At 38.2% G+C, this 24010-nt stretch overlaps 2 protein-coding genes across 5 annotated transcripts in view; both read left to right on the top strand.

Moving 5' to 3' along the window:
- Window positions 1–6270: 6270 nt before the first annotated feature.
- On the top strand, window positions 6271–17218 carry plekhf1 (pleckstrin homology and FYVE domain containing 1). 3 transcript variants are annotated; one of them, XM_087995869.1, is made up of 3 exons: window positions 6272–6407; window positions 9061–9190; window positions 16166–17218. In XM_087995869.1, exons 2-3 carry the CDS (start codon window positions 9124–9126, stop codon window positions 16993–16995), a joined length of 897 nt encoding a protein of 298 aa, XP_087851995.1. In that variant the 5' UTR covers window positions 6272–6407; window positions 9061–9123; the 3' UTR covers window positions 16996–17218. The 3 variants fall into 3 exon arrangements, with proteins under 3 accessions (XP_043562814.2, XP_087851995.1, XP_043562815.2); XM_043706879.2 differs by lacking the exon at window positions 9061–9190 and having other exon boundaries at window positions 6271–6407; XM_043706880.2 differs by lacking the exons at window positions 6272–6407; window positions 9061–9190 and adding an exon at window positions 6591–6723.
- LOC122558374 (protein C19orf12 homolog) overlaps window positions 6272–24010 on the top strand; it is a 60833-nt gene continuing 43094 nt past the window's right edge. Inside the window, exon 1 of one of the 2 annotated variants that reach the window (XM_087995870.1) lies at window positions 6272–6407. The gene's annotated coding sequence lies outside the window, so the exon portion shown is untranslated. Of the gene's footprint in view, window positions 6408–6643; window positions 6724–24010 lie in introns of those variants that run through there. The other variant, XM_087995872.1, reaches the window with a different exon arrangement.

Genomic DNA, 24010 nt, shown 5'->3' with positions numbered 1-24010 from the left:
TATGCAACACTTCTGCTCAGCAGGTCTGCATGAGCCATTTTCACAGCTCATCATCAAAGGTTTGCTGTAGGCTAACCATGAGAAATGTCAAGGGAGATCCCCTCCATTACTGTGTTATTTGATGTGCTATTTTAAAATCGTTGTTAATCCACCTATTTTAAATGCTCACATTTACTTTTACTTACAGATAACAGGTTGGAATGATTAAAATGTACCAAACCAAATTGTGCTGTTGATTAAAAATTCAGATTTTGCTGATCTTTGGCCAACTTCTTGACATTACTTTGTCAACAGTTAGGATGTTCATGAGAATGAAGGAGGTCTCTGACTTTGCCAAATTCTTGCTGCAGCCCCGATTTCAGAAGCCTTGCCCTAAACCTGACACCCATCATTTTCGCCAGGCACTTCAGTAGTGCCTTGCAGTTCACAAAAGCAGCTGCATATGTAAAAGCCTTCAACCAGGTACCATTTTTAGTAGTGGGACATGCAAAACGTAATTTATGGGATTTAGACATTTCAGCAAAAGATCTAAATATATGGGAGTCATTTGGATAGGTCCACTTTTGGCAGAAATCAAAACTCTTTGGAAGATTTTTCTGCAGCTGTTCACTTAAGGGCTCTCATTATAGGAATAATGTATTATTGTAGAGGGGGGAAGGGTTGTAAGTTTGTAGTTTGATGAATAGCTCCAAATATTTGATATCAGGCTATGAACAAAAATGTACATTTTCATAAGTGATTAAGTACTTGAAGGAAACAGTTGGTTTCATAAGGGGTTAAATACTTGGATGAGTTTACGTTTATTGAATAGATATTGTTTCAGTGAGAGTTTTATTTTAATAAAGTCTTCAATGAATATTTCAACCTTTGCCTCATCTCAAAATGATTCCTGATGTCTGCCCAGGATGGATACTGGGTGAATTAGTATGGAGAGTATAAGGGCAAAGAGGTTATGTTCCCATTAATTCTTCCTCTTGCTGCATGAATGTCCAAGGTCTGAGTGCAGCAGCAGCTTCTGGAATAGGATGTGAGTGCAATCACAAGACAATCAGCAAGCTCAGACCATTCAAGCAGCTTAGGGGGAATATTGATGACTGGGGGGGGGGGGAGGAATGTATTAGCTTCAGTTGGTGCTAAGTTTTCATAGATTATAAAGGGCCATGGGGTGAGTAGAGTGGCATAGGTAGAGGGTATGAGAGGCCATGGTGAGTTATTGTGGATGTGGTATTGGGAATGTGTGGGTGCTTGAGGCAGTGTGTCAGGTGTGATTTAGAAGACTGTCTTTAATTTTATTATATTTTACGCAACTGGGAAAAAAGTTCCCAAGACAGGTCTTTTTAACCGCTGTAGCTGTTCCCCAATGCTCTCAAGATCAATGGGCCCAACTCCTTGTTAAAATCTCCATCCAGAAAATGCTACGATTTCGGAGACATTCTCCCGAGTCCGATTTGAGGGGTTGGAAACTCATCCCAACTCTGTCCTCCCAGTGTGGGACCAAACATTTGGCCTTTAGTGTTACTAAAAATTGGTGTTATAGAACATAGAACTTTACAGCGCAGTATAGGCACTTTGGCCCTTGATGTTGCACCAACCTTTGGAACCATCTGAAGCCCATCTAACCTACACTGTTCCATTCTCATCCATATACCTATCCAATGACCATTTAAATGCTATTAAAGTTGGCACTGTTGCAGGCAGTGCGTTCCACACCCCTACTATTCTCTGAATAAAGAAACTACCACTGACATCTGTGCTTTATCTATCATCCGTCAATTTAAAGCTATGTCCCCTCGTGCTAGCCATCGCCATCCAAGGAAAAAGGCTCTCACTGTCCAACCTATTTAACCCTCTTACATGTCTCAATTAGGTTGCCTCTCAACCTTCTTCTAATGAAAACAGCCTCAAATCCCTCAGATTTTCCTCATAAGAGCTTTCCTCCATACAAGGCAACATCCTAGTAAATCTCCTCTGAACCCTTTCCAAAGCTTCCACATTCTTCCGATAATGCGATGACCAGAAATGTATGCAGTACTCCAAGTGTGGCCACATCAGAGTTTTGTACAGCTGCAGCATGATCTCATGGTTCCAAAACTCAATCCCTCTAGCAATAAAAGCTAACACACCATTTGCCTTCTTTACAACCCTATCACCCTGGTTGGCAACTTTCAAGAATCTATGTAGCTAGACACCAAGATCTCTCTTCTCACCCACACTACCAAGAATCCTACCATCAGCCCAGTACTCTTCATTCTTTTTACTCCTTCCAAAGTGAATTACCTCACACTTTTCCACATTAAACTCCATTTGTCACCTCTCAGCCCAGCTCTGCAGCTTATCTATGTCTCTCTGTAATCTACAACATCCTTTGTCATTATCCACAACTCTACCAACTTTCATGTTATCCTCAAATTTACTAACCTATCTTTCTATGTCCTCATCCAGGTCATTTATATAAATGACAAAAAACAGTGGACCCAAAACAGATCCCTGCTGTACCCCACTAGTAACTGAATTTCAGGATGAATATTTCCCATCAACCACTACCCTCTGTCTTCTTTCCATTAGCCAATTTCTGATCCAAACCGTTAAATCATCCTCAATCCCATGCCTCCGTATTTTGTGCATTAGCCTACCATGGGGAACCTTATCAAATGCCTTACTGAAATCCATATACACCACATCAACTGCTTTACCCTCATCCACCTGTTTGGTCACCTTCTCAAAGAATTCAATAAGGTTTGTGAGGCACTACCTACCCTTCACAAAACTGTGTTTACTATTCCTAATCAACTTATTCATCACTAGATGATTATGTATCCTATCTCTTATAACTCTTTCTAACACTTTACCCCCAACCGAAGTAAGGCTCATAGGTCTATAATTTCCAGGGTTGTCTCTACTGCGCTTCTTGAACAAGGGAACAACATTTTTTATCCTCCAGTCTTTTGGCACTATTCCTGCAGACAATGACGACATAAAGATTAAAGCCAAAGGCTTGGCAATCTCTTCCCTGGCTTCCCAAAGAATCCTAGGATAAATCCCATCTGGCCCAGGGGACTTACCTATTTTTACACTTTCCAGATTTGCTGACACTTCATCCTTATGCACCTCAATTTCATCTAGTCTGGTAGCCTATATTTCAGTAATCTCCTTGACCACATTGTTTTTTTCTAGTATGAATACTGACAAAAAGTATTCATCTAGTGCTTCCCCGATCTCCTCTGATTCCACGCACAGCTTCCCACTACTATGCTTGGTTGGCCCTAATTTTACTCTCGTCATTCTTTTATTCATGATATAGCTATAGAAAGCCTTAGATGTTCCCTTGATCCTATCCACCATAGACTTCTTATGTCCCCTCCTGGCTCTTCTTAGCTCTCTCGATCTTTCCTGGCTAACTTGTAATTCTCAAGTGCCCTAACTGAGCCTTCACATCTCATCCTAACGTAAGCCTTCTTCTTCCTCTTGACAAGTGATTCAACTTTCTTAGTAAACCACAGCTCCCGCGTTTGACAACTTCTTCCCTGCCTGACCGGTACATACTTATCAAGGACCTGCAATAGCTCGTCCTTGAATAAGCTCCACATTTTCCACCCCCAGCTATAACTTTTGCCTTGCAGTATATATCTATCCTTTTCCATCACTAAAGTAAAAATAACTGAATTGCGATCACTATCACCAAAGTGCTCACCTACCTCCAAATCTATCACCTGGCCTGGTTCATTACCCAACACCAAACCCAATGTAGCCTTATCCCTTATTGGCCTGTCTACATACTGTGTCAGGAAACCCTCCTTCACACATTGGACAAAAACTGACCCATCTAAAATACTTGAACTGGAGTATTCCCAGTCAATATTTGGCAAGTTAAAGACCCCATAACAACTACCCTGTCACTCACATTCCTATCGAGGATCATCTTTGCTATCATTTCCTCTACATTTCTGGATCTATTTGGAGGTCTATAGAAAACTCCCAACAGGGTGACCTCTCCTTTCCTGTTTCTGATCTCAGCCCATACTACCTCAGTAGAGGAATCCTCAAATGTCCTTTCTGCAACCATAATACTGTCCTTGACGAACAGTATCACACCACCTCCCTTTTTACCATTTTCTCTGTTCTTACTAAAACATATAAACCCCGGATCCTGCAACAACTATTCCTGTCCCTGCTCTACCATGTCTCTGAAATGGCCACAACATTGAAATGTTGTACCAACCCATGCTGCAAGTTCACCCACCTTATTCTGGATGCTCCTGGTATTGAAGTAGACACTTCAAACTAGGTAAAAACAAGAACTGCAGATGCTGGAAACCAGAGTCTGGATGAGAGTGGTGCTAGAAAAGTAGAGCAGGTTAGGCAGCATTCGAGGAGCAGGAAAATCGATGTTTCGGGCAAAAGCCCTTCAGCAGGATGGATCTATTTGGAGGTCTATAGAAAACTCCCAACAGGGTGACCTCTCCTTTCCTGTTTCTGCTCTCAGCCCATACTACCTCAGTAGAGGAATCCTCAAACGTCCTTTCGCAACCATAATACTGTCCTTGACTAACAGTATCACACCACCTCCCTTTTTACCATTTTCTCTGTTCTTACTAAAACATCTAAACATCCTGCAACAACTTTCCTGCTCCTCGGATGCTGCCTGACATGCTGTGTTTTTCCAACACCACACTTCAAACTAACCTCTTGCCTGCCAGTAACTTGTTGCGATCTTGAAATTTTAATTTTGACTTTACTACTCGCATCTTCCCGTATATTCAAACTACACTTTCGGTTCCATCACCCTACTGAATTAATTTAAACCCACCCAAACAGCATTAGCAAATTTACCCCCCAGGTTATTGGTACCCCTCTGGTTCATGTGAAGACCATCCTGTTTGTAGAGGTCCCACCTACCCCAGAAAGAGCCTCAATTATCCAGAAATCCACAACCCTCCCTCTGCTGTATACTGTATACCTATAGATGTCAAACCTCTTGCTATCCAGGACTGAAGAAAAAAACTGGATTTGTTTGTTTAAGTTGTTCTACAAGAAACCAACTCATGCAACGAGAATAAACAAGATATTCTGATAGCAAACGAAATGGAACATGATATCAGCTGAAAACCATTTAAAACTTGAATTTTGAGAGAAATAATTATGAGTACAATTGCACCCCTGTTGTATCTTTACAAGTACAACATGATTACCAAAGCCATAAAATTAGTCATAATGAGATTACAATATAATCTGCTTTCCATCAGTTTTTCTCAGTTTTTCATTTTTCTTGACCATCTTTATTTCTGTTTTGTCTTCTTTAGTAGTCTTTTGTCTGTGTTCTTCTGTTTCACAGTCTGAGAAAATTAGAGATGAAGCTGTTATTTTAGATCAGAACATCAAAATGTTTTGAGGGAATGTGGCTTTTCCCCGACTCATTTTAACAAAATTGGGCTTTGATTATAACTTTAACTTTTAAAAGTATGGTACGGCCTTCAGTGAGGTGCCAGTCAGCCTACTGGAGCTTTTAACCATCTGTTGTTGAGATTTCCTCAGGAAGTGTTTTTTTCTAAACTTGAATGCTTAATTATTGTAATGTCGCAATGAAAACAGGGCAAGTCAGTGGCTTGTGCTTATCTGTAGTTTGAGGCCTTACTTTGTGAATTTTAACTTTTGAAATGCTGAAAATCAGTAAATAAAATGGAATCCTAACCTCATCCATTCGTTCACTTCAAATCTATGTTTTCACTAAGATATCTGTGATATACCTAAAGATGTTAAAACTCAATGTTTTATCATTGGAATTAGAATATTTTACTTTTGTCATTATCTCAATCAAGATAAATAAAGCCTGCTCACAGCTTTGGACTTTGACTGGTTTTGGGGAGGAGCCATTACATGTACAGTGATTATGAAGCCGGGACATGTTAAGGAGACTTTGGGAAGAACAGTAGAAAATTGTAGCTTTTTTGGAAATACAATTATGATTTTGTTTTTCAGCATTGAACCTTTAATATATCTTTGTTTTTTTTTAAAGGTACAGTCAACTTCATTTCAAATCTCATGCCTGTAAAGTTTGAGAACAACACTTTCACTGCAACTCAGTATACGTGACAGTGATAATCAAATCAAATTAAATCATTGAATGTGTGCTTTCATGATCCTGACAGAATCCCAATCGAATTGCAATTGGCAAATGAAATCAGCATGTTCGCTACAACTCTGTGGATTTAATCAAAAAGCAAGAGGAAGAGAAGGTAGGGCTAGGTAATAAAATATAAATCCAGTTTTGCACTTCCTTCCTTCCGTCATGAAGCACATTAACAAAAATACACCAGTAACTCAAACCTCACTCAAACGACCATAACGCTGCTTGGATTGGTATCAAGAGCAATATCAGCAACTGTCAGAATTCTTTCAACAGAAAACAGGTGCGTGCCTTTTCAATATATTTTAGTTCAAGCTGTGTTAAGTGAATGGTACTAAAATTAGACGATCGTTCAGTATTTCAGTTCAGTCACTGGCTAAGCTTTACGTAGTTTGAAGGCTTAACTGAGCCAGCAGTAATGGAATGCTTGACTCGAATGCATTAAAATTATCTGAAAGAAAAATAGCCTGGCACATTAAAAGTAACAATGCCCTTTCAGCAAACACCGCAGTGCAGAACTAAAGATCAGCCTGGGTGTCCTAAGTCTTATTCACATCAAATAAAAGAACACTAGAGAAGACGTTTGACTGCTGTGTCCTGTAAGTATCTACAAAGAAGTGCCTGCGCTATGAGCTTTTGTGTGGTGTAAGGAAATACTTTGAATGCAGAACTGAAGATTATTTTGTGTAAAACATAAGATAGGAGCTATCTTCCAATAGTTGAACTGATTAGCATTTAAAAGGATTAGCAAAAGGGGACAATATAATGGAGTATTGTTCAAATATAGGCTGGGTACTTTGGAAAAAATATCACTGCCTTAAAGAAGCTGCAGAAAAGATTTATGAGAATGTGTCCAGAGATGAGGGAGTTCAAATACACACCAATAGATTGTTACAACTGGGACTCCACAGACAGGGGAAGGTTTTGAGAGGAAATTTGGTCGAGGTGGATATGGAGAGGAGATACAAAGAAACTTCCCATCAGCAGATGTCAAGAATTGGGAACATCGACTCAAGGTGATTAGCAAAAGGAGCCAGTGGTCATACGAGGAAATGTCTTTTTAGACAGGGAATGATTAGAATCTGAAATACATTGCCTGACAGTGTGGTAGAGCAATATTAGCCTAATTGTTTGGAGGAAATTGAAAGATTACCCAAAAAGAAAATATTTGCAGGTGACGGAAAAAGTTTATTGAGTGCAAATCATTGAGCTGTTCCTTTCAAGAGTGAGCAGAGTGAGGAGGAGCCTAGTCGCCATGATTTTATGATGTTGTTGAAGTGAACATTTTGTGATATTTGCTTATAGACATCTTCCAGCACTCTTCAGCTCAAATATTATTTCTGCTGTAACAGCTGATAATGGTGGAGGGAGGGTAACAGTGCAGCTGACCTGGCAAGTGATCACATTCTACCTCCTGAATAATATTCAACATCAGAAGAAAGTACAATGACTGGCAGAGTAGGAGGGTGATTAAAGCTAGGTCAGGTACAAAAATACAGGGATTGAAAAATAAGATTAAGACGCAGAAGAGAAACAAACGTAAAGTAAGAAAAAGATAAAACAAGCATTCCAGTTTGCGAAAAGCACAAAGAAGAATTTATTACATGGAGAAATGAAATGCAATGAGGTTGAAAAAGGTGATTGATATTACATTAGCGATTACTGTATTGTTTAAAAGATATTTATGCTTTACAGTTTCTGTGGTGAGTTTAATGGGTAATTCATTATCAAATCCAGCAAATTCTTTAAATATCCTCACAATATACTTCTTCATCACCTGGACTTGTTGATCAATTTTCACCTTAATAACAGTGTGCATTGCAAACTTGCTGTTATTTTTCCAGCACTATGCCAGAGTTAAAGCAGAGGAGTGGGAGACGCGCTAAGTAAATGTACGCTTTAAGGGTTACAAGAATGAATACAGATAGTAGTTACAGAAATAAGTCAGAAAATTGTGCACTGATTATAAGGTCAGAAGTGATATAATTTTAATTATCAAAGAAATGCTGTTTCAGAATCATTAGTATTTCCATTCACCTCTCCCTTAAAACTACCTTCTGTTTGTTTACTTGTTCATTTTTGCCTCGCACCATCTTTTGTCATTTTTTTTCCTTCCACTCCATCACAGGCCTTTACTCTTGTTCCTTTCCTCTATCAGGCCCACACCATGTTTGTCCTCAGAGTGGTCTGTGAACTGTGAAATTTGTATAGCTCCTCCACAGAAACTTTCTTGCCTATGAATCTTTCAATTTGAAAAATGACTAGCAGCACAGTTAGTTAGTTAGTTTGTTAACAAGTTAAACAGTCTATTAACGAGTGTCACTGATAGTTAAGTAAAAAGTTGATAGTGAGTTGCTAAAACACAGAAGCATAGATTTTAAAGGTTACATAAGATCATGCTAAAATACAGAAGCATAGATTTAAACAGTTACGTAAGATCAGTCTCAATTGCAGGCTGAGCTTATTTGAAGTGAAAGGATTGAAAATCTGAAGCTTCTGTAGTTAAATAGTTGGAGCTTTCATATTTTGCTTTAAAGGGGAGAGTTAGTTGATAGAGTAGCTTCAGTTCCCTTGAGTGAAGAAAATCCCTGTCTTCACTGGTTTTGTTGGCATGGCACCTGAAAACAACCTGGACTTCTTTGCAGCAAAGTAGAGAGGTTTTCTGGGTGCATTCTCCACACAGTAGCCGGTGAAGGAGAGAAAACCCAACTCTCAAATACTGTTCAATTGGAATGGGTGACTGCAGACATTATGGCACGTTCAGAAAGCTCTTGATCACAATCCAGCAAAATGGATGCAGACATGAAACTTGATTAATCAATGTTCTACTAATGAAAGTCAATAATGCTGGAACTCCCTTCCTTTGAACTTCCTTGTTCTTTTCTAAACTACTCTACAATACAATTGAAGTCTCTGATTCTTCACATCTCTTGAAGATGGACAGCTTGAAATCCCTTGAATCCATCATAATCCTTTGTGATTGACTCTTCTGATAACACATGAGTCTATTTATCTTGGCTGCTATGAAACAACAACCAAAATCATGTGATCTTTGGAACCCATTTTGTAAGTAACATTGTTCATTTTAAAGACTTTTTTTACAAAATATATAATTGCACAATCATGTTGCCTCTTTTTCTTGCTTTCCCTGCCTCTGTATTTGCTTTAAACCTATCATATCTCTGAGTTCTTTCAATTCTAATGAAAGATCATTGTTAACTCCATTTCTTTCTCCACAGATGGTGCCTGATTACCAGTGTTAGTATTTGCTATTTTTATTTTAATTAAAATCTGTCTTAACCAGCAATTCAGCCATACTTTATTACAGCATGTTTACCAGAGCTGGCTCTGCTATTTGCAAAATCCAGTGAAGTCCTGTTTTCACAATGCAGAGTATGGTCTGACCCATGTCAACAGATGGCCATGAAGAGAAACTCTTGCGATTTTCCTGCTAGACCATGACAGTGGGAAGAGTATCAGGGTCAACGTCCAAATAAATAAGCTTTGCTTAAGCTGTGTTGCATTTTTATTTGTTGAATCAGATGTATCAAATTGCGTCTCCAGGCCCCACAAAGAAACTTTTGATCCCTGCATTCCAAACCATCTCCTATGCTCCCACAAGATCCTCCTTAAACCATTTGTTATCAAATATGGTTTCTTTGAACCCAAATTTCCAAATCTCCTGTTCACCTACTCAATGCTCCACCTCTCCAACAACTCTATCTCACCACCTGCTCCACTGCCTCTAGACTGTCAGGTTGTTTGGTCAACTTGAGTTAGTTACAATTTCCTCTAATTAAATGTTGAAATGACAAATATCATTGTTTCATGCCCCCATTCTAATTGTGTTGTCTTTCTCTCAATTAAAAACAGTCTTTGTTCAAATTGCTCCATGGTCTCGCCCTTTGCAATAACTCAAATCTTCTCTAGTCCAACAATCCTCTGACAACAAGAGTCATAGAGTCATTCAGCTCAGAAACAGACCCTTCGGTCCAACCAGTCGATGCTGAACATAATCCCAAACAAAATTAGTCCCACCTGCCTGCTTCTGGCCCATATCCCTCCAAACATTTCCTACTAACGTACTTATCCAAATGTCTTTTAAAAGTTGTAATTGTGTTCACATCCTCCATTTCCTCAGGAAGCTCATTCCACACGCGAACCACCGTCTGTGTAAATATATCGCGCCTCATGTCTTTTTTAAATCTCTTTCCTCTCACCTTAAAAATATGTCCCCTAGTCTTGAAACACCCCATCCTAGAGAAAAGACACCTACCATTTCTACACTCCTCATCATTTTATAAATATCTATACAATCACCTCTTAACCTCCTATTACACTCCAGTTAAAAAGGTCCCAGCCTATCTAGCCTTTTTTTATAACTCAATCCTTCTATACACAGCAATATCCTGGTAGATCTCTTCTGAACCCTCTCTAGCTTAATAATGTCTTTCCTATAACAGGGCGACCACAACTAGACACAGTTCTCCAGAAAAGGCCTCACCAATATCCTGTACATCTTCAACATGACTTCCCAACTCCTACACTCAAATGAACTGAACAATGAGCGCAAGTGTGCTAAATACCTTTTTAACCATCCTGCCTATATGTGATGCTATCTCTAAGGAATTACGTACCTGAATGTCCAGGTCCCTCTGTTATACAACACTACCCAAGGCCCTACCATTAATTGTATAAGTCCTGCCCCTGTTTGTTATGCCAAAATGCATTTTTGTAATTTTCTGTCTTTCTTATCCAACTTGCTTCAACCTAATACATCTTCAACCATTCAGGCCCTAGGATCCAGAATTCCATTTCTAAATATCTGTGCCTCCTCAGTGCTCTCTCTTCCTTTAAAATCATCCATCAATTTATCTCCCTTTAAGTGCAGCTTCCCTAAAGGATTAATGATTCTTTATCCTTTAGTTCCTCCTACTCACAGACACAGCCTTAACTGTACATTCCAGTCAAATGAGGTGTGATATTCAAAAGTTAGTGCGAGATCCTTGATATTTGTTTTACTTTGGATTGCTTGGAGAGATGTTGAAACAGCATATAATTATAAGATTCATATGTATTTCTTAATTTGAATTCATGTTGCTACACATAGATCTGGGTTCACTTGGTAAAATTACATTGGATCATAGATAGGTGAATACTGCCAGACTTTAATAGAACTCTCCCAACTCAATCTCCACAAGTAATGGTTAACTTAGTCTGAAGCATGTGAATGACGCAGTAGGTAAATGCGCTAAATATTGTGTGCTGAGATGGATCGACCAATAAAATGTTAGGTTTCTTTCCTTATCCATGCTAAATTGACCAATCCCATGTGACAGTATCAAGAGTTAAACCTACCTCTGTTTCCCCAGAGTCAGGAGGGAATGCATTCTTGAGACGGTTACTGAAGCTTTTAGAGCAAAGATTTTCAAGAAATTTCCAACAGCAACAAAGTAAACACATGATACTATTAAACTAAGTGAATGAGCTTAAAACTTTAAAAAAAGAATTGCTTTGTTGAGTTATTCTGATCAGAATTATTCTGCTACATGTTGATAGTTACACTGATGTATTATATGCATAGAGAAATATCGCATTACTTCAGGAAACCAGAATTCATGTTCAAAATGAAAGTCAGATTCGCAACTAAGATATATCAAGTTTGTTTTGCTAACTTGATATTACTGGAATAACCGGTTTAGCAAACTGACAAGAGCATAGTTATAATCGTAGTGTATCAGCAGGCTCATGTGGCACGCATGAAAGAATAGAGTTAGATCTGCTGATTATTTCTCAAAAGACTTATATTACAGGAATGACAAGCCTTTAGGACTATATTTCAAAAATGATCAGTGTGGGGGATACTTATTAGAACAATCAGATAGTCAATTATAATAGCTGAAACAGTGAGAATGACAGGTAAGTGTTAAAATGTTTCTGTATAAAGAGGAAACCCATGTTTTAACAATTTGTAAATTGAAAGAAAACTTTGATTGTGCTCCCATGAAGCCCCTTCCAATATTTCACTAAATTAATACAACCTTTCTGTTGATGTTCAGTTGATGATAAAAAGTTAATTCATCGAAAATAGAAAGCAAATAATTCTTTTTTTCCTATCACATATTTTACAATGTCTACACTTATAGAAGTTTTTTTTCAGTATTAAAAATGTAGATTGCTTTATTTAAGACTTAGCACACTGTTAAATATTTACACATGAGAATGTGCAAACACTAACTTTTTCCAATCTGTTTTGTGGATATCTAGTGAATAAGGAGTGCCATGTTACCCATTTCATGTGTTGCAATGATGAGTCTCTCAATGATATCGATATAGTGCAGCATTGAAGGCACAGGGAAATTCACACCACGACTTTCTAAATGAAGCATTTAACTATGAATTAGCAGTCACTAGAAGTTGTTCTCTAATTTATTTTTTCATGGGATGTGGGCACCACTGTCTAGGCCAGCATTTAATACCTCTCCCTAATTGTCCTAGAGGAGGGGGTGATAAATCACCTTCTTGAATTATTGCAGTCCATCTGCTGTTGACATTATCAGTTATGTTTCGGAAGGGAGATTCAGGATTTAATACAATGATGATGAAGAAATATTGTATTGTTCGAAGTCAGGATAGTATGTGGTTTGAAGGGAACTTTCAAGTGATGGTGTTCCCAATCATCTGCTGCCCATGTCTTTGTAGAGATCACAGGCTTGGGAGGTATTGTTGACACATTGGTGAGTTGCTGCTCTGCATTTGTAAATAGTATACTGCTGCTTCTGGGTATTGCTGGTAGAATGAGTATGTGTTTAGGGTGATGGTAGGGTGTCAATTTGTTCTTTAATAATCATAAACATCGATCATGTACCTGTCTTGTTTAATTCAGAGATGATAATTATGCATTTGCAACAAACATTACATATATCATGACAATGGATAAAAACCCTGATTTACTACAAACATATTTAATTTTTAATTCCAAATGTGTCTTTTAAAAGATGATTATTATGAACAAAAGGAAAACTGTGGATATAAATGTGGTGCTATCTGGCAGAGTCATGTCAGGAACTCATGGAATATCGCACCTGTAGAATGCCAAGGAAACCTCAAACAGGGAGAGAGGAACTAATAAGGAAGAGACAATGAGGTTGCTGACTATCTTCCCCCTCTCAATGGAAAGCCACCTTTGAGATATTATAATGTTTTGCCTTTACAGGAATATACAATAAAAGGGGATAATAATTGACAAATCTGAGAGGTTTTAGTGAATTTGGGTGTTTATGTGTCCGAGGCTGGGTTTGAGCACTGGTGTGCTGTGTAGGTCACAGTTGAGGAAGCCCCACATTGCAGGTAGAAGGATTCCCTTGTTCTGTGTGCTAGAAGTAAACTAGAAAGTGTCAGGACAAGACTCTCTCACTCTGTCTACTGCCAGCCAACCACAACTGAAAAAAAGATTGGAGAAAAAAATAAAAATCTAAAAGCTAAAAATCCCAAAATCGACTGTTCAACTAATAATGTTCCATTGTCTACACTTTACAAACGGCCCACACAGACTGATTCATATTTTTTTTTCTTTTAGCTTCTTATGAACTCATGTTCTGTTCATAATTTCTGTATATGTGTGCCTTTTTTTATGTTTAGTAACTAATAATGTCTATCTTATGTTAACTCAAGAAAGCCTTGTTAAATCTGCTCCTTTCAAAACATACATTTTTCCTGGAAAAATGGCATGTACCAAGGAGGGGTCCTTTTCAAATTAACCTCATTCTAAATGGGAAGGTGTATGAATAAAAAAGGGGAGTCAGTTCATCCTCATTTACTCAGGAGCTTAACAATTTGGGATATCCGGTTAAAACTGTAATAGATTGTGAAACCTTGCCCAGGGTCTCGTCACAACTCTAGTTAGCAATGCAGCAAACCCAAGGCCATTTTCTTCTCTCCCTTGGCTAATGATGATGATGACGATGTTTACAGTTGTGACCTATTGATGCCCAGGTATGAATCAATTAATACATCAAGGGCTGGATTTGATATTTCCTGAATATATTTTTAAAACCAATTGTGAGGTTCTCTTTAAAAAAAAGGTCAGAACATACTGCACTGAAAACAATATCCACTTTCATTTTTTTTAATTGTGCAGACAACCTACGTGATGGAATGAATGACGCAATAAAATGTCAGGTGCACTCCCACAAAATATGCAATCATTAACAGTTGTCTCAATAACTCTGCAAGAAATTAATTTTCTATTATCAGTCAGGCACCAGATGTGGCTCAAGGCTGTGACTCTAACCTTTGCATTAATGACTTGAGTTCATAAACTAGACTGGCACATTAGTACTGAGAGTGTTGCATTAGTTGAAGTGCCAAATTTGAGTGGAATGCCATCTCTTAAATAAGTGATCACAAAAATACTAATACAGCACCTTTTGAAGAAAAGTAGGAGAGTGCTCCCAGTGTTCTGACCAATGGTTATTGCATAGCCAACATCATTATAACACATGAACTGGTCATAGTCACATTGTTTATACACTTCTGCTGCAGGCAAATTGACAGCCGAATATCCTACTTCCCAATAATAACTAAATTTCAGAAAAAACTCCAGCCACTGTGATTTGGTAAGCCTTAAGATCATGAACAGTGTTGTACAAATGTAACTTCTTTCTTTCTTAAATGTCACAATATCAAAATTACTTGGAACTTGTTTAGATGCTATGTTGCTCACCGTTGCATTATGTATTTGGCTGCTGATCAAAGAACAGTATTTGCAGAAGAATTAACTAAAACTACCAATAGGTGAAAGCTGTGTTGCAAGGTGTCACTAACTTACAGTAAGAGAGAACAATACTTTTACAAATAGATCACTGAAAATCAAAAAACCTTACTAATAAGAGAAGTGACACTGGAGTTGTGTGATGCCTGATAAATTAACAAAATAAAAGTACAGTATACATGGGAAACTAGTAAATCAAAGAGCAGTGTGATCTGAGGTTGAATAAAATAATTTAAAACAGTTTTATGGGAAACAAACAGGGATCTAGAGATTTTTCAGTGAAACAATGATAGAGACCAACAAAACAAGATCTAGTATTTGGACATTTTCTGAGCTACAGGAATAGTGTCAAGTGCTGGTAAGTTATAAAGGATGCACTGAAAGAGTCAGACATGAAAGATGGAAAGTCTCACAAAGATGGACCCAATAATTAGATATTTAGAGAGCATTGTAGTGATTGAATAAGTATCAGTATTGACGCACTTACTGAAAGAATGAGAATGTGCAGGACTGTAAATGGAAGATAACACTGTATGAATTTTTCAAGTTCAAATGAAATATATTTTATACTGAAGTATAATTCAGACATTAATTAAATAAAGCTACCAACTGAACTTTGCAAATAATAACCTTTGAACATCCAGTAATCTTGTCCTAATTTCTAATTATGAAATATGAAACTCTCATAATTTATGCAATTTCCATAAGCCAAAATGAAAAATTTTAAGGAAAAAGTATAAAGTTAACTATTTTGTACAGGGAATGATTTGAACAGTTTGACATCAAATTCAAAATATTTATATTCTTAACATATTTTGAACTAAACAATGTATTTTTCCAAAATGTAGCAACGATTTATTGGCATTTATAGAAAATGTTTGGGACAGGATTCAGTACAATAGCACATAAGTGTCAGGAAATGATTTAGCCCACATATCAAGATGTTAACCCTAACTAGCCCATCAAAAAGCAACCAGATAAAGGTGAAGCATTTTTTGAGTGAAAGGAAGATTAAAGAACTCATTGATTCTTCATAGTTCAACAGAAAGTAGCAGTGGATTGAAACCCAGACTTGCATCTCCTACTGAGGATAAACAATGAATGTGTCAGACCAGTTTTTTAAAAAAATTATAAATTACAGAATTACTCCAGTCAGAATGCTTGTTGGATAAATGTTAAGCCTTTTTATCATTAATACAATGTTATGCTTATAAAATTTGCAAAATTATTTAAGCATTAATCACCCTTCTCCCTTTCTTAAACAATAGGGAGAACTTTGACAGAAGGATTGGTGAGTAGGATGGTGGACCGCCTAATGAACACAGAGATCAATACACAACGAATTGTTGCAGTTGAAAATTGCTTTGGAGCAACAGGTCAACCTCTGGTCTTGCATGGCCGAGTGCTTGTGGGTGAAGGATTATTGACAAAAGTCTGTCGCAAAAAACCAAAACCCCGGATGTTTTTCCTGTTTAATGACATCCTTGTATATGGAAGTATTATTATCCACAAGAAAAAGTACACCAGTCAACAGATAATACCATTGGAAGATGTCAATGTTGAAGATCTTCCAGACAATGACAGTCTGAAAAATCAATGGATGATAAAAACTTCACGAAAATCATTCGTAGTGTGTGCTGCAACCCGCCCTGAGAAAGAGGACTGGATGAAGCATATTAACAAATGTATCAAACAACTGCTGGAAAAGACAGGAAAGGCACCACCAACTGAACATGCAGCCCCTTGGATACCAGACAAGATGACAGAAATCTGCATGCGGTGCACTCAAAAGAAGTTCAACACTTTAATTCGCAGGCATCACTGTCGGAACTGTGGCTTTGTGGTGTGCCATTCTTGTTCAAAGCACAAGTTCCTCATGCCCAAGCTGTCATCAAAGCCTTTAAGGGTATGCACATTATGTTACAATAAATTGATGGAAGAGAAGGATAAAATTTCAACATTAGAGAAAAAAGCAGATGAGACCACTGATCTGAATGATGATGAAGGTGATGACAAATCCAGTGATGAGGAGAAGGAAGAGCTGGGCCAGGAGCCACTCTTTTTAACAGATCTCTCTTGGTCTTCTTTCCACACTTAGTCACATACACAGCCAATTAACTCAATAATAGCATCATGAAGTGAAAACAGGTCTCTTCCAAGCAATTTTTCAGAGAAATGTGTCACTACTTTTACTTCATACTAACCAATTTAAAATGCTTACTGAGCTTTGCACTATAGTGCATGTTTTTCTTTATTGTTGTATTCTATACAAATTGGTTTTAACTGATTTACCATTACCATAAGGGAATTTATACAATTTACCCAATTCATGGGCAGAGTTTGATGCTCACACCCATGGCGTGTTTTGAGACAGGGGTTATTTAACTGAACATAAAGTTCCCAGATGGAGACGCCACTGGCTTCTCACCTCTGCCCTGATTATTTCCAGGGGAGACAAGTGGGAAAGCTGTCTACAAGCTTTCCTGTCCAAATGCCAATTGAAGTCCTTGCCATTGAAATCCAAATTTCTATACAAGAAGCCCAAATGTTGTTTTTAGGGGCTCCCAGAGAGCGATCTATCATTAGGAGGGACCCAGAGACCTGACAATGAGAAGGGAGGCAGCATGATGTTTTTGAAAGTCATTCCACCTTTCTTTCTTCTAAATCCACTCAGATGCAAGTCATTGATCCTGTTTCTGCAACTCCTGTTTTACTCTTGTTCACTTCTATCCTGCATCCCATGCTGATTTAATGGATGCACAGCTGGCAACCCCCAGTGTGTCTCCAGTAACATTGATGATAATGTAGAATTGCTGACCTCTGTTTGGTTGGAAACTCTTGGGTGGAGTGGGACCTCCACCTCTGGAGTAAGCTGTGCCATATTAAATTCTGCCTCATATCTCCGTACACAAACACTGTACGTATACCCGTTATTGTGTTTAATCCTGAATGTCACATTCCATGAAGCCATCTGGTTGGGCTCCTGATGAATTAGTTAGCTGATCTCAACTTTGTGGACGGTCAAAGTATGATAATTTGTCTCTGCACCTCTGATAAGGGAGCAGAAAATCAATGAAAATGGAGCAGAAAATCAACAAAGGTTTCTACTCTTAATCAAATGAGGATGAAATCAGACTTAAACTTTAAGATTAGATTAGATTAGATTACTTACAGTGTGGAAACTTGAATTTGACAATAGCCAATATCAGTTATTCTCCGTGTTTACACATGAATACTTGTTCCTCAGCTCCTGGGCCACCAAACGTGCTTCAGGTTTGACCTCTGACAAGAAAGAAAAGACGGTGGACAAATTTATAAAAATGGAACCAATGCACATCGCCACACCATGCACTGCAACAGTCCCAAAATAATTAGACTTAGAACTTTTCAACATTTATATTGCTTCTGGAAAACTTAGTACAAGTCTTGCGTCATGTAGCATTTGCAATTTGTAACATGGTCAAGTAACTTTATGTTATGTTTATGAGATTTCTGAATAAGTGCAATTGTATGTCTACATTTAGAACATAATCATTGTACAAAGTCTACAAATCACTCAGAATTATATTAAAGCTCTGTCACCTTTGATGAAACAAGAAACAATTGAACACAGCATGTGATTTTCATCAAAATTCATAGAATCCCTACAATATGGAAACAGGTCATTTGATCCAACAAGTCCACACCGACCCTCCAAAAAGTAATCCACACTGACTCATTCCCCATTACTCCACATTTACCCTGGCTAATGCACCTACACATCCCATAACACAATGGGCAATTTAGCATGGCCAATTCACCTAAGCTGCACACCTTTGGATTGTGGGAGGAAACCAGAGCACCCAGAGGAAATGCGCGCAGACACATGGAGAATGTCACACACAAACAGTCATCTGAGGGTGGAATCGAATCCGGGTCCTTGGTGCTGTGAGACAGCAGCACTAGCCACTAAGCCACCATGCTGCCCCTGGAGACCAAGAAGCTCTTACCACATTTTCTACATGTTAGCAGGTTGATAATTAACCTTTTTAGCCTTGTTACGAATGCATCTCTCTTGTCATGGAGTGAAACCCGATCTTGGAACCACTGACTCAGAAAGAGGGATTTTCCTGTTCTGCACTCTGTCTTAAATTTGATTTGATTCTAATTTAACTGAACTTGAGGAAAATTGGAGCGATGTATGAGGCAAAAGCAATGGCATCAGAGAGAGGTTGGATGTGGGGAGATTGCATTCCAATTTCCAAGTTATTTATGTGAAAAGCAATGTTTTTACTAATCAAAATAAGCCTTTTAGATTCCAAATTATTATTCTCAGATTTTTTTGTGAAACTGTCTTCTACGCCTACTTCAATATATATTCAAGTTACCTTATGTTTGTTCAATCATAGATTGGGAACTGTATCAGAGATTGGGCTTTGGGGAACTTTGAAAGGATCTCATAATGTAGTTCCTATGTTACAGTAACTGAGCCATGCATATATGGTAAACATAAAGCCTAGATTATTGAAATACATTCAGAAGACAAAGGCAATGGAACAATAGTTCAGCTCAAAATCATTAGGGTATGGACATAAGAAGATGAAGCTGAGGTTTTTACTGATGGCACATTGTTCAGACTTGCAAGAATGACACAATAAAAATGTGGTTGGAAGAAGAAATGAGGTCAAAGGAAGGTAAAGAGGAGGAAGAATCTAGAGGGTATATCTATGGGCGGCACGGTGGCACAGTGGTTAGCACTGCTGCCTCACAGCGCCGGAGACCCGGGTTCAATTCCTGCCTCAGGCGACTGACTGTGTGGAGTTTGCATGTTCTCCTCGTGTCTGCGTGGGTTTCCTCCGGGTGCTCCGCTTTCCTTCCACAGTCCAAAGATGTGCAGGTCAGGTGAATTGGCCATGCTCAGTTGCCCGTAGAGTTAGGTAAGGGGTAAATGTAGGGGTATGGGTGGGTTGCGCTTCGGCGGGTCAGTATGGACTTGTTGGGCCGAAGGGCCTGTTTCTACACTGTAAGTAATCTAATCTAATGTCTATGCATACTTGTGATTCTTGACACCAGAAAGCATTATTGTAGCAAATTATCATATAAAACTTCTATCTAGAATAACTTTGAGACCGAGTGCAGAACAGGAAGAATCCCTCCCTCTGAGTCAATAGTTCCAAGCTCAGGTTTCACTCCATGACAAGGGAGGTGCATTTGTAACAAGGTCAAACAAGTTAATTATCAACCTGCTAACACTTAGAAAAGGTAGTAAGAGCTTCCTGGTGTCCTGGTCAGCTAGAATTGTATGATAATTGCAACTCAGCAGCACCCCACACCCCCCACATTACAAGACCACAAGCTGTACCCCAAGGCAACCATGCTCTTTGTTTTGACGGGCTACCACAAACAGGAAGAGATTGAGATAGCTGTGCTGAAGAGAGAGATTGGGAGCAGTATATAGAACTGTGTGGATTTAAGGGTGCGATGAAAGTACTAGTCAGTCAGCACTGTGTATCTTAATGCTATTAATAATCATGGGAGCAGTGATAATGTTGAGACAGAAGTGCTTAATCAAAAGATTAGAAGATTTGCTGACCCTCCCAATCTTCTTCTATAACTATTTTAAGTGATTGTTTTTCACCTCACTGTCAAACCACAATGATCTCGTTGATGAGTGCCAATTGTGGCTGGGCATGACACAACTGTCAGAAAAAAGTTTACTCTGATAAAAGCAGCGTTTGCCAAAAATGGATTATTTGGAGATCTAGGTCAAGATTTTCCTGAAAATATGTTGGAGTTGGCTAGGATCGACTTTCAAAAATGTTCATCAGATTTATAGTTAATTTAACAGATTTCTACAGAAAGTTGTTGGAGTCACTTCTTTTTCACTTATGACTCTGAAACATTGTTCTTCATCCCACTTTAACTCCCATTTATGGCATTTTTCCAATACTTTTAGCTATGCTAAATGCTGAATCAGTCAGTGTGATATAAAACAAAACCAGAAATTGCTAGCAAAACTCAGCAGATCTGGCAGCATCTGTAGGGAGAAAACAGAGTTAATGTTTTGAGTTGGGTTACTCTTCATCATGTAATAAGTAGTTGAACTGACCTGTGCTAGGCACAAAAATATATATCCAAGATCGTTAACAAATCTGATGGCACTCTCTTAATAACCAACAGAAAATTGTTTTAAAAATTGTTATAATCTACTTAGAGACCAATAACCTCTAGAAGCATATTTCAATTTCCAGTGGCTGGCAGGAAGGATCACATAACTTGGTTCCACATCTAAAGAAAGAATAAAAATCCTAAACTTCTGAAATATGATGATGCAGATAAACTTCTGAAGATGCTGTAAAATTCCTTCAGGTCAGACAGCACTTGTGAACTGAAGAACTTCACATTTCATGTTGATGACCTTTCATCAGAACACGAATAAAGGAAAGATGGTTAGATTCTCTCTTGTTGGAGACAGTCATTACGTGCACTTATGTGATAGGAACTTACCACTTAAGGGCTCAGATTGAACCTTCATATCATCTAGGTCTTGTTGTACATGGACATGGACACAGAACATAAAACAGTGCAACATAGTACAAACCCTTTGGCCCTCAAATGTTGTGCCGACCTTTTATCGGTTTCATTGTTTGAGGAATAGCGAATGGTGCTGAACATTGAACATCAGCAAACATCCTCACTTCTGATGTTATGATAAAGGAAAGGTCTTGATAACTTAGAAACATAGAAAATAGGAGCAAAAGTAAGCCATTCCGGCCTTCAACATTCCACATGCTCATGGCTCAGTATCCTGTTCCTGCTTTCCTCCCACATTCTTTGATCCCTTTAGGCCTAAGAACTACATCTAACTGGTTCTTGAAAACATGCTCAACCACTTTTGTGGCAAAGAAGTCTACAGGCGCACCACTATCTTCTAATCTCAGTCCTAAATGGCCTACCCCATATTCTTAGACTGTGACCCTGCTGATGAAGCAACTGGAGATGGTTCAGCCTATGACACTTCCCTGAGGAACTCCAGCAATGATGTTGAGGTGTTGAGCTGATTGACCTCCAACAACCACAGGACTCCAATTAGTGGCAAGTCTTCTCTCTGATTCCCATTTACTTCAGTTTTGGTAGAGCTCCTTGATGCTACCTCGGTCAAATGCTGCCTTGATGTCAAGATAGAGTAGTCATGTGAGTTCAATCCTTTTGTGGGTACCTGGACCAAAGTTGTGTTGGGGTCAGGAATTGAGTGGACCTCGCGAACCCCCAACTGTGCCAGAATATCACTGAGTAAGTGTCATTTGATGGCACTGTTGACCACTCCTTCCACCACCTTACTGATGATCAAGAGTACACTGCTGTGTTATTAATTGCCTGAGTTGGATTTTCTGCATTTTGTGCTTGCATATTCTTCCCAGGAAGAGAATTTGAGCCCCTCACAAACAAACTACCTAACCTTCAGTTGGGCAGAATTCAGAATGCATCATGTGATTCTCTTCATTCCTCCATTTTAACCTAAATTACAAAGCTAATCACAAAACATAAGACAACAAGCTTCTTATTTGCAACAAAGTGCCAATCACTGGAGCTTTTATAAGAGGAATTATGTTTACAATACTAGCAGTACAAGAAATATGCAACTTTGTTTCCTCTAAACAGCTCTTGATGTACATAAGTATTTTACTAAAGCCATTGCAGCAAATAGGCGATGATTACAAATTAACACTATAAGAAGTGTTGACCCATAAACTGAATAAAGTAGTCTCCATTGCAGACATATTGGTCAGCATTGGTTCAGAAATCTGGTAGAAAAAGCTGTTTCCCTGACACTAAGTTTTAAATTTTAAAATAACTCATATTGATGAGGACCTTAATCAACATTCCAACCTGTATCCACCTAATTAATTCTATATGAGATATATTTCAAATGACATCACTTAAGGTAACGTACTATATAAATGACCATAGAACCTAGTAAGAGAGCAGTAAACAAACACATGATTCCAAACAAACTAAAAATCAACAACTTTCCTCTGATCAAGGCTGGTGAAGAGTAAGGTGCATAACTGAGGTGAATGGAATACTCGTACAAAGGATATATTGAAGTGGTTTAAATGACATTCATTGTCATTGTCCTTTCTGTTGCTGTTTCTTTAAATTGGCATTGGGTGGCAGCTTGATCAAAAAAAGGCCAGATGGTGTCATGGTGCAAGAATAAAAGATCATGCATTCTTGCATTCAAATAATGCTTCTCTAAATCTGAAAAAAGTATTTACAGCTCTATATAAAGTTTTGCTGCACATCACAGATCATTTATTGGATCTATTATATCTATATACAGGGCCATACTAATTGCCCATAACATCTTATAGATGTCTCATTATTCTCAAAAAAAATAACACTCAACATCAAACATACATGTAAAAAAAATGGGAAATGAGTTTACTAATAGAATGGGGCAGGGGAGGGCAGCAGTGTGCAGAGGGAGAAAAGGGTGACCAGTACAGACAGGAATGTGAAGCATTTGCAGTTTGCAATTTTTTTAAAGAGTCCTTGAAATGCAGGAGTGAAAATGAGTCCAAATCTTTAGCGACCGTCTTGTTTACTCCATTATGACAATACTGCAGATGTACCTTGATTTTCACATCAATAGTTGCTTTCTTTCCCTGGCACTTGTTTGCTGGGATTGAGGTTGAGAGAGAGAGCGAGCTGAAACCTCTGCAGGTAATCTTTCAGCATCCATGTATGAAGTTAATATGCAAATATAAATAAGACAGCAAATTTCTTGACATCGTATGAGGTTTCAGTGTTTCTTCACTCAAAAGAAAATTCTGAAGTAGTCAGATTTTATACATGCCATGTATTTGCCTAGGCTTGTTAAATAATCACAGCAACTATATTAGATCAGTGGTGTTCTTTTTAAAAGCAATTTTAATCTATGGAAGTGTCAAGTATTAATCTGAAATGAGGAAAGTCATGTTGATTGTCGATTTTCACGCTATAATTGTAACAATTGTGAAACTGTGTGTAGTCTATTCATTCCAGGAAAACGAATAACACAAGGCTTTCTTTAAAAGAAAATGAATGGGACTGAGACAGTCAATTGTAGGGCCCTGGGAGTGTTATAGAAC

This window comes from Chiloscyllium plagiosum, unplaced genomic scaffold (assembly GCF_037043375.1).
Source record: "Chiloscyllium plagiosum isolate Xiang-an unplaced genomic scaffold, Cpla_swu_hap1 HiC_scaffold_17, whole genome shotgun sequence".
NCBI lineage: Eukaryota > Metazoa > Chordata > Chondrichthyes > Orectolobiformes > Hemiscylliidae > Chiloscyllium > Chiloscyllium plagiosum.
Note: the sequence above shows the minus strand (reverse complement) of the source record. Positions and strands in the feature narration are given on the sequence as shown.

Bases quoted from the DNA above. Each gene is read 5' to 3' on its own strand.
- plekhf1 (XM_087995869.1), top strand. From the start codon at position 9,124: ATGAGTCTATTTATCTTGGCTGCTATGAAACAACAACCAAAATCATGT. The intron at 9,191-16,165 runs GTAAGTAACATT...CTTAAACAATAG, and splicing joins TGATCTTTGGAACCCATTTT to GGAGAACTTTGACAGAAGGA.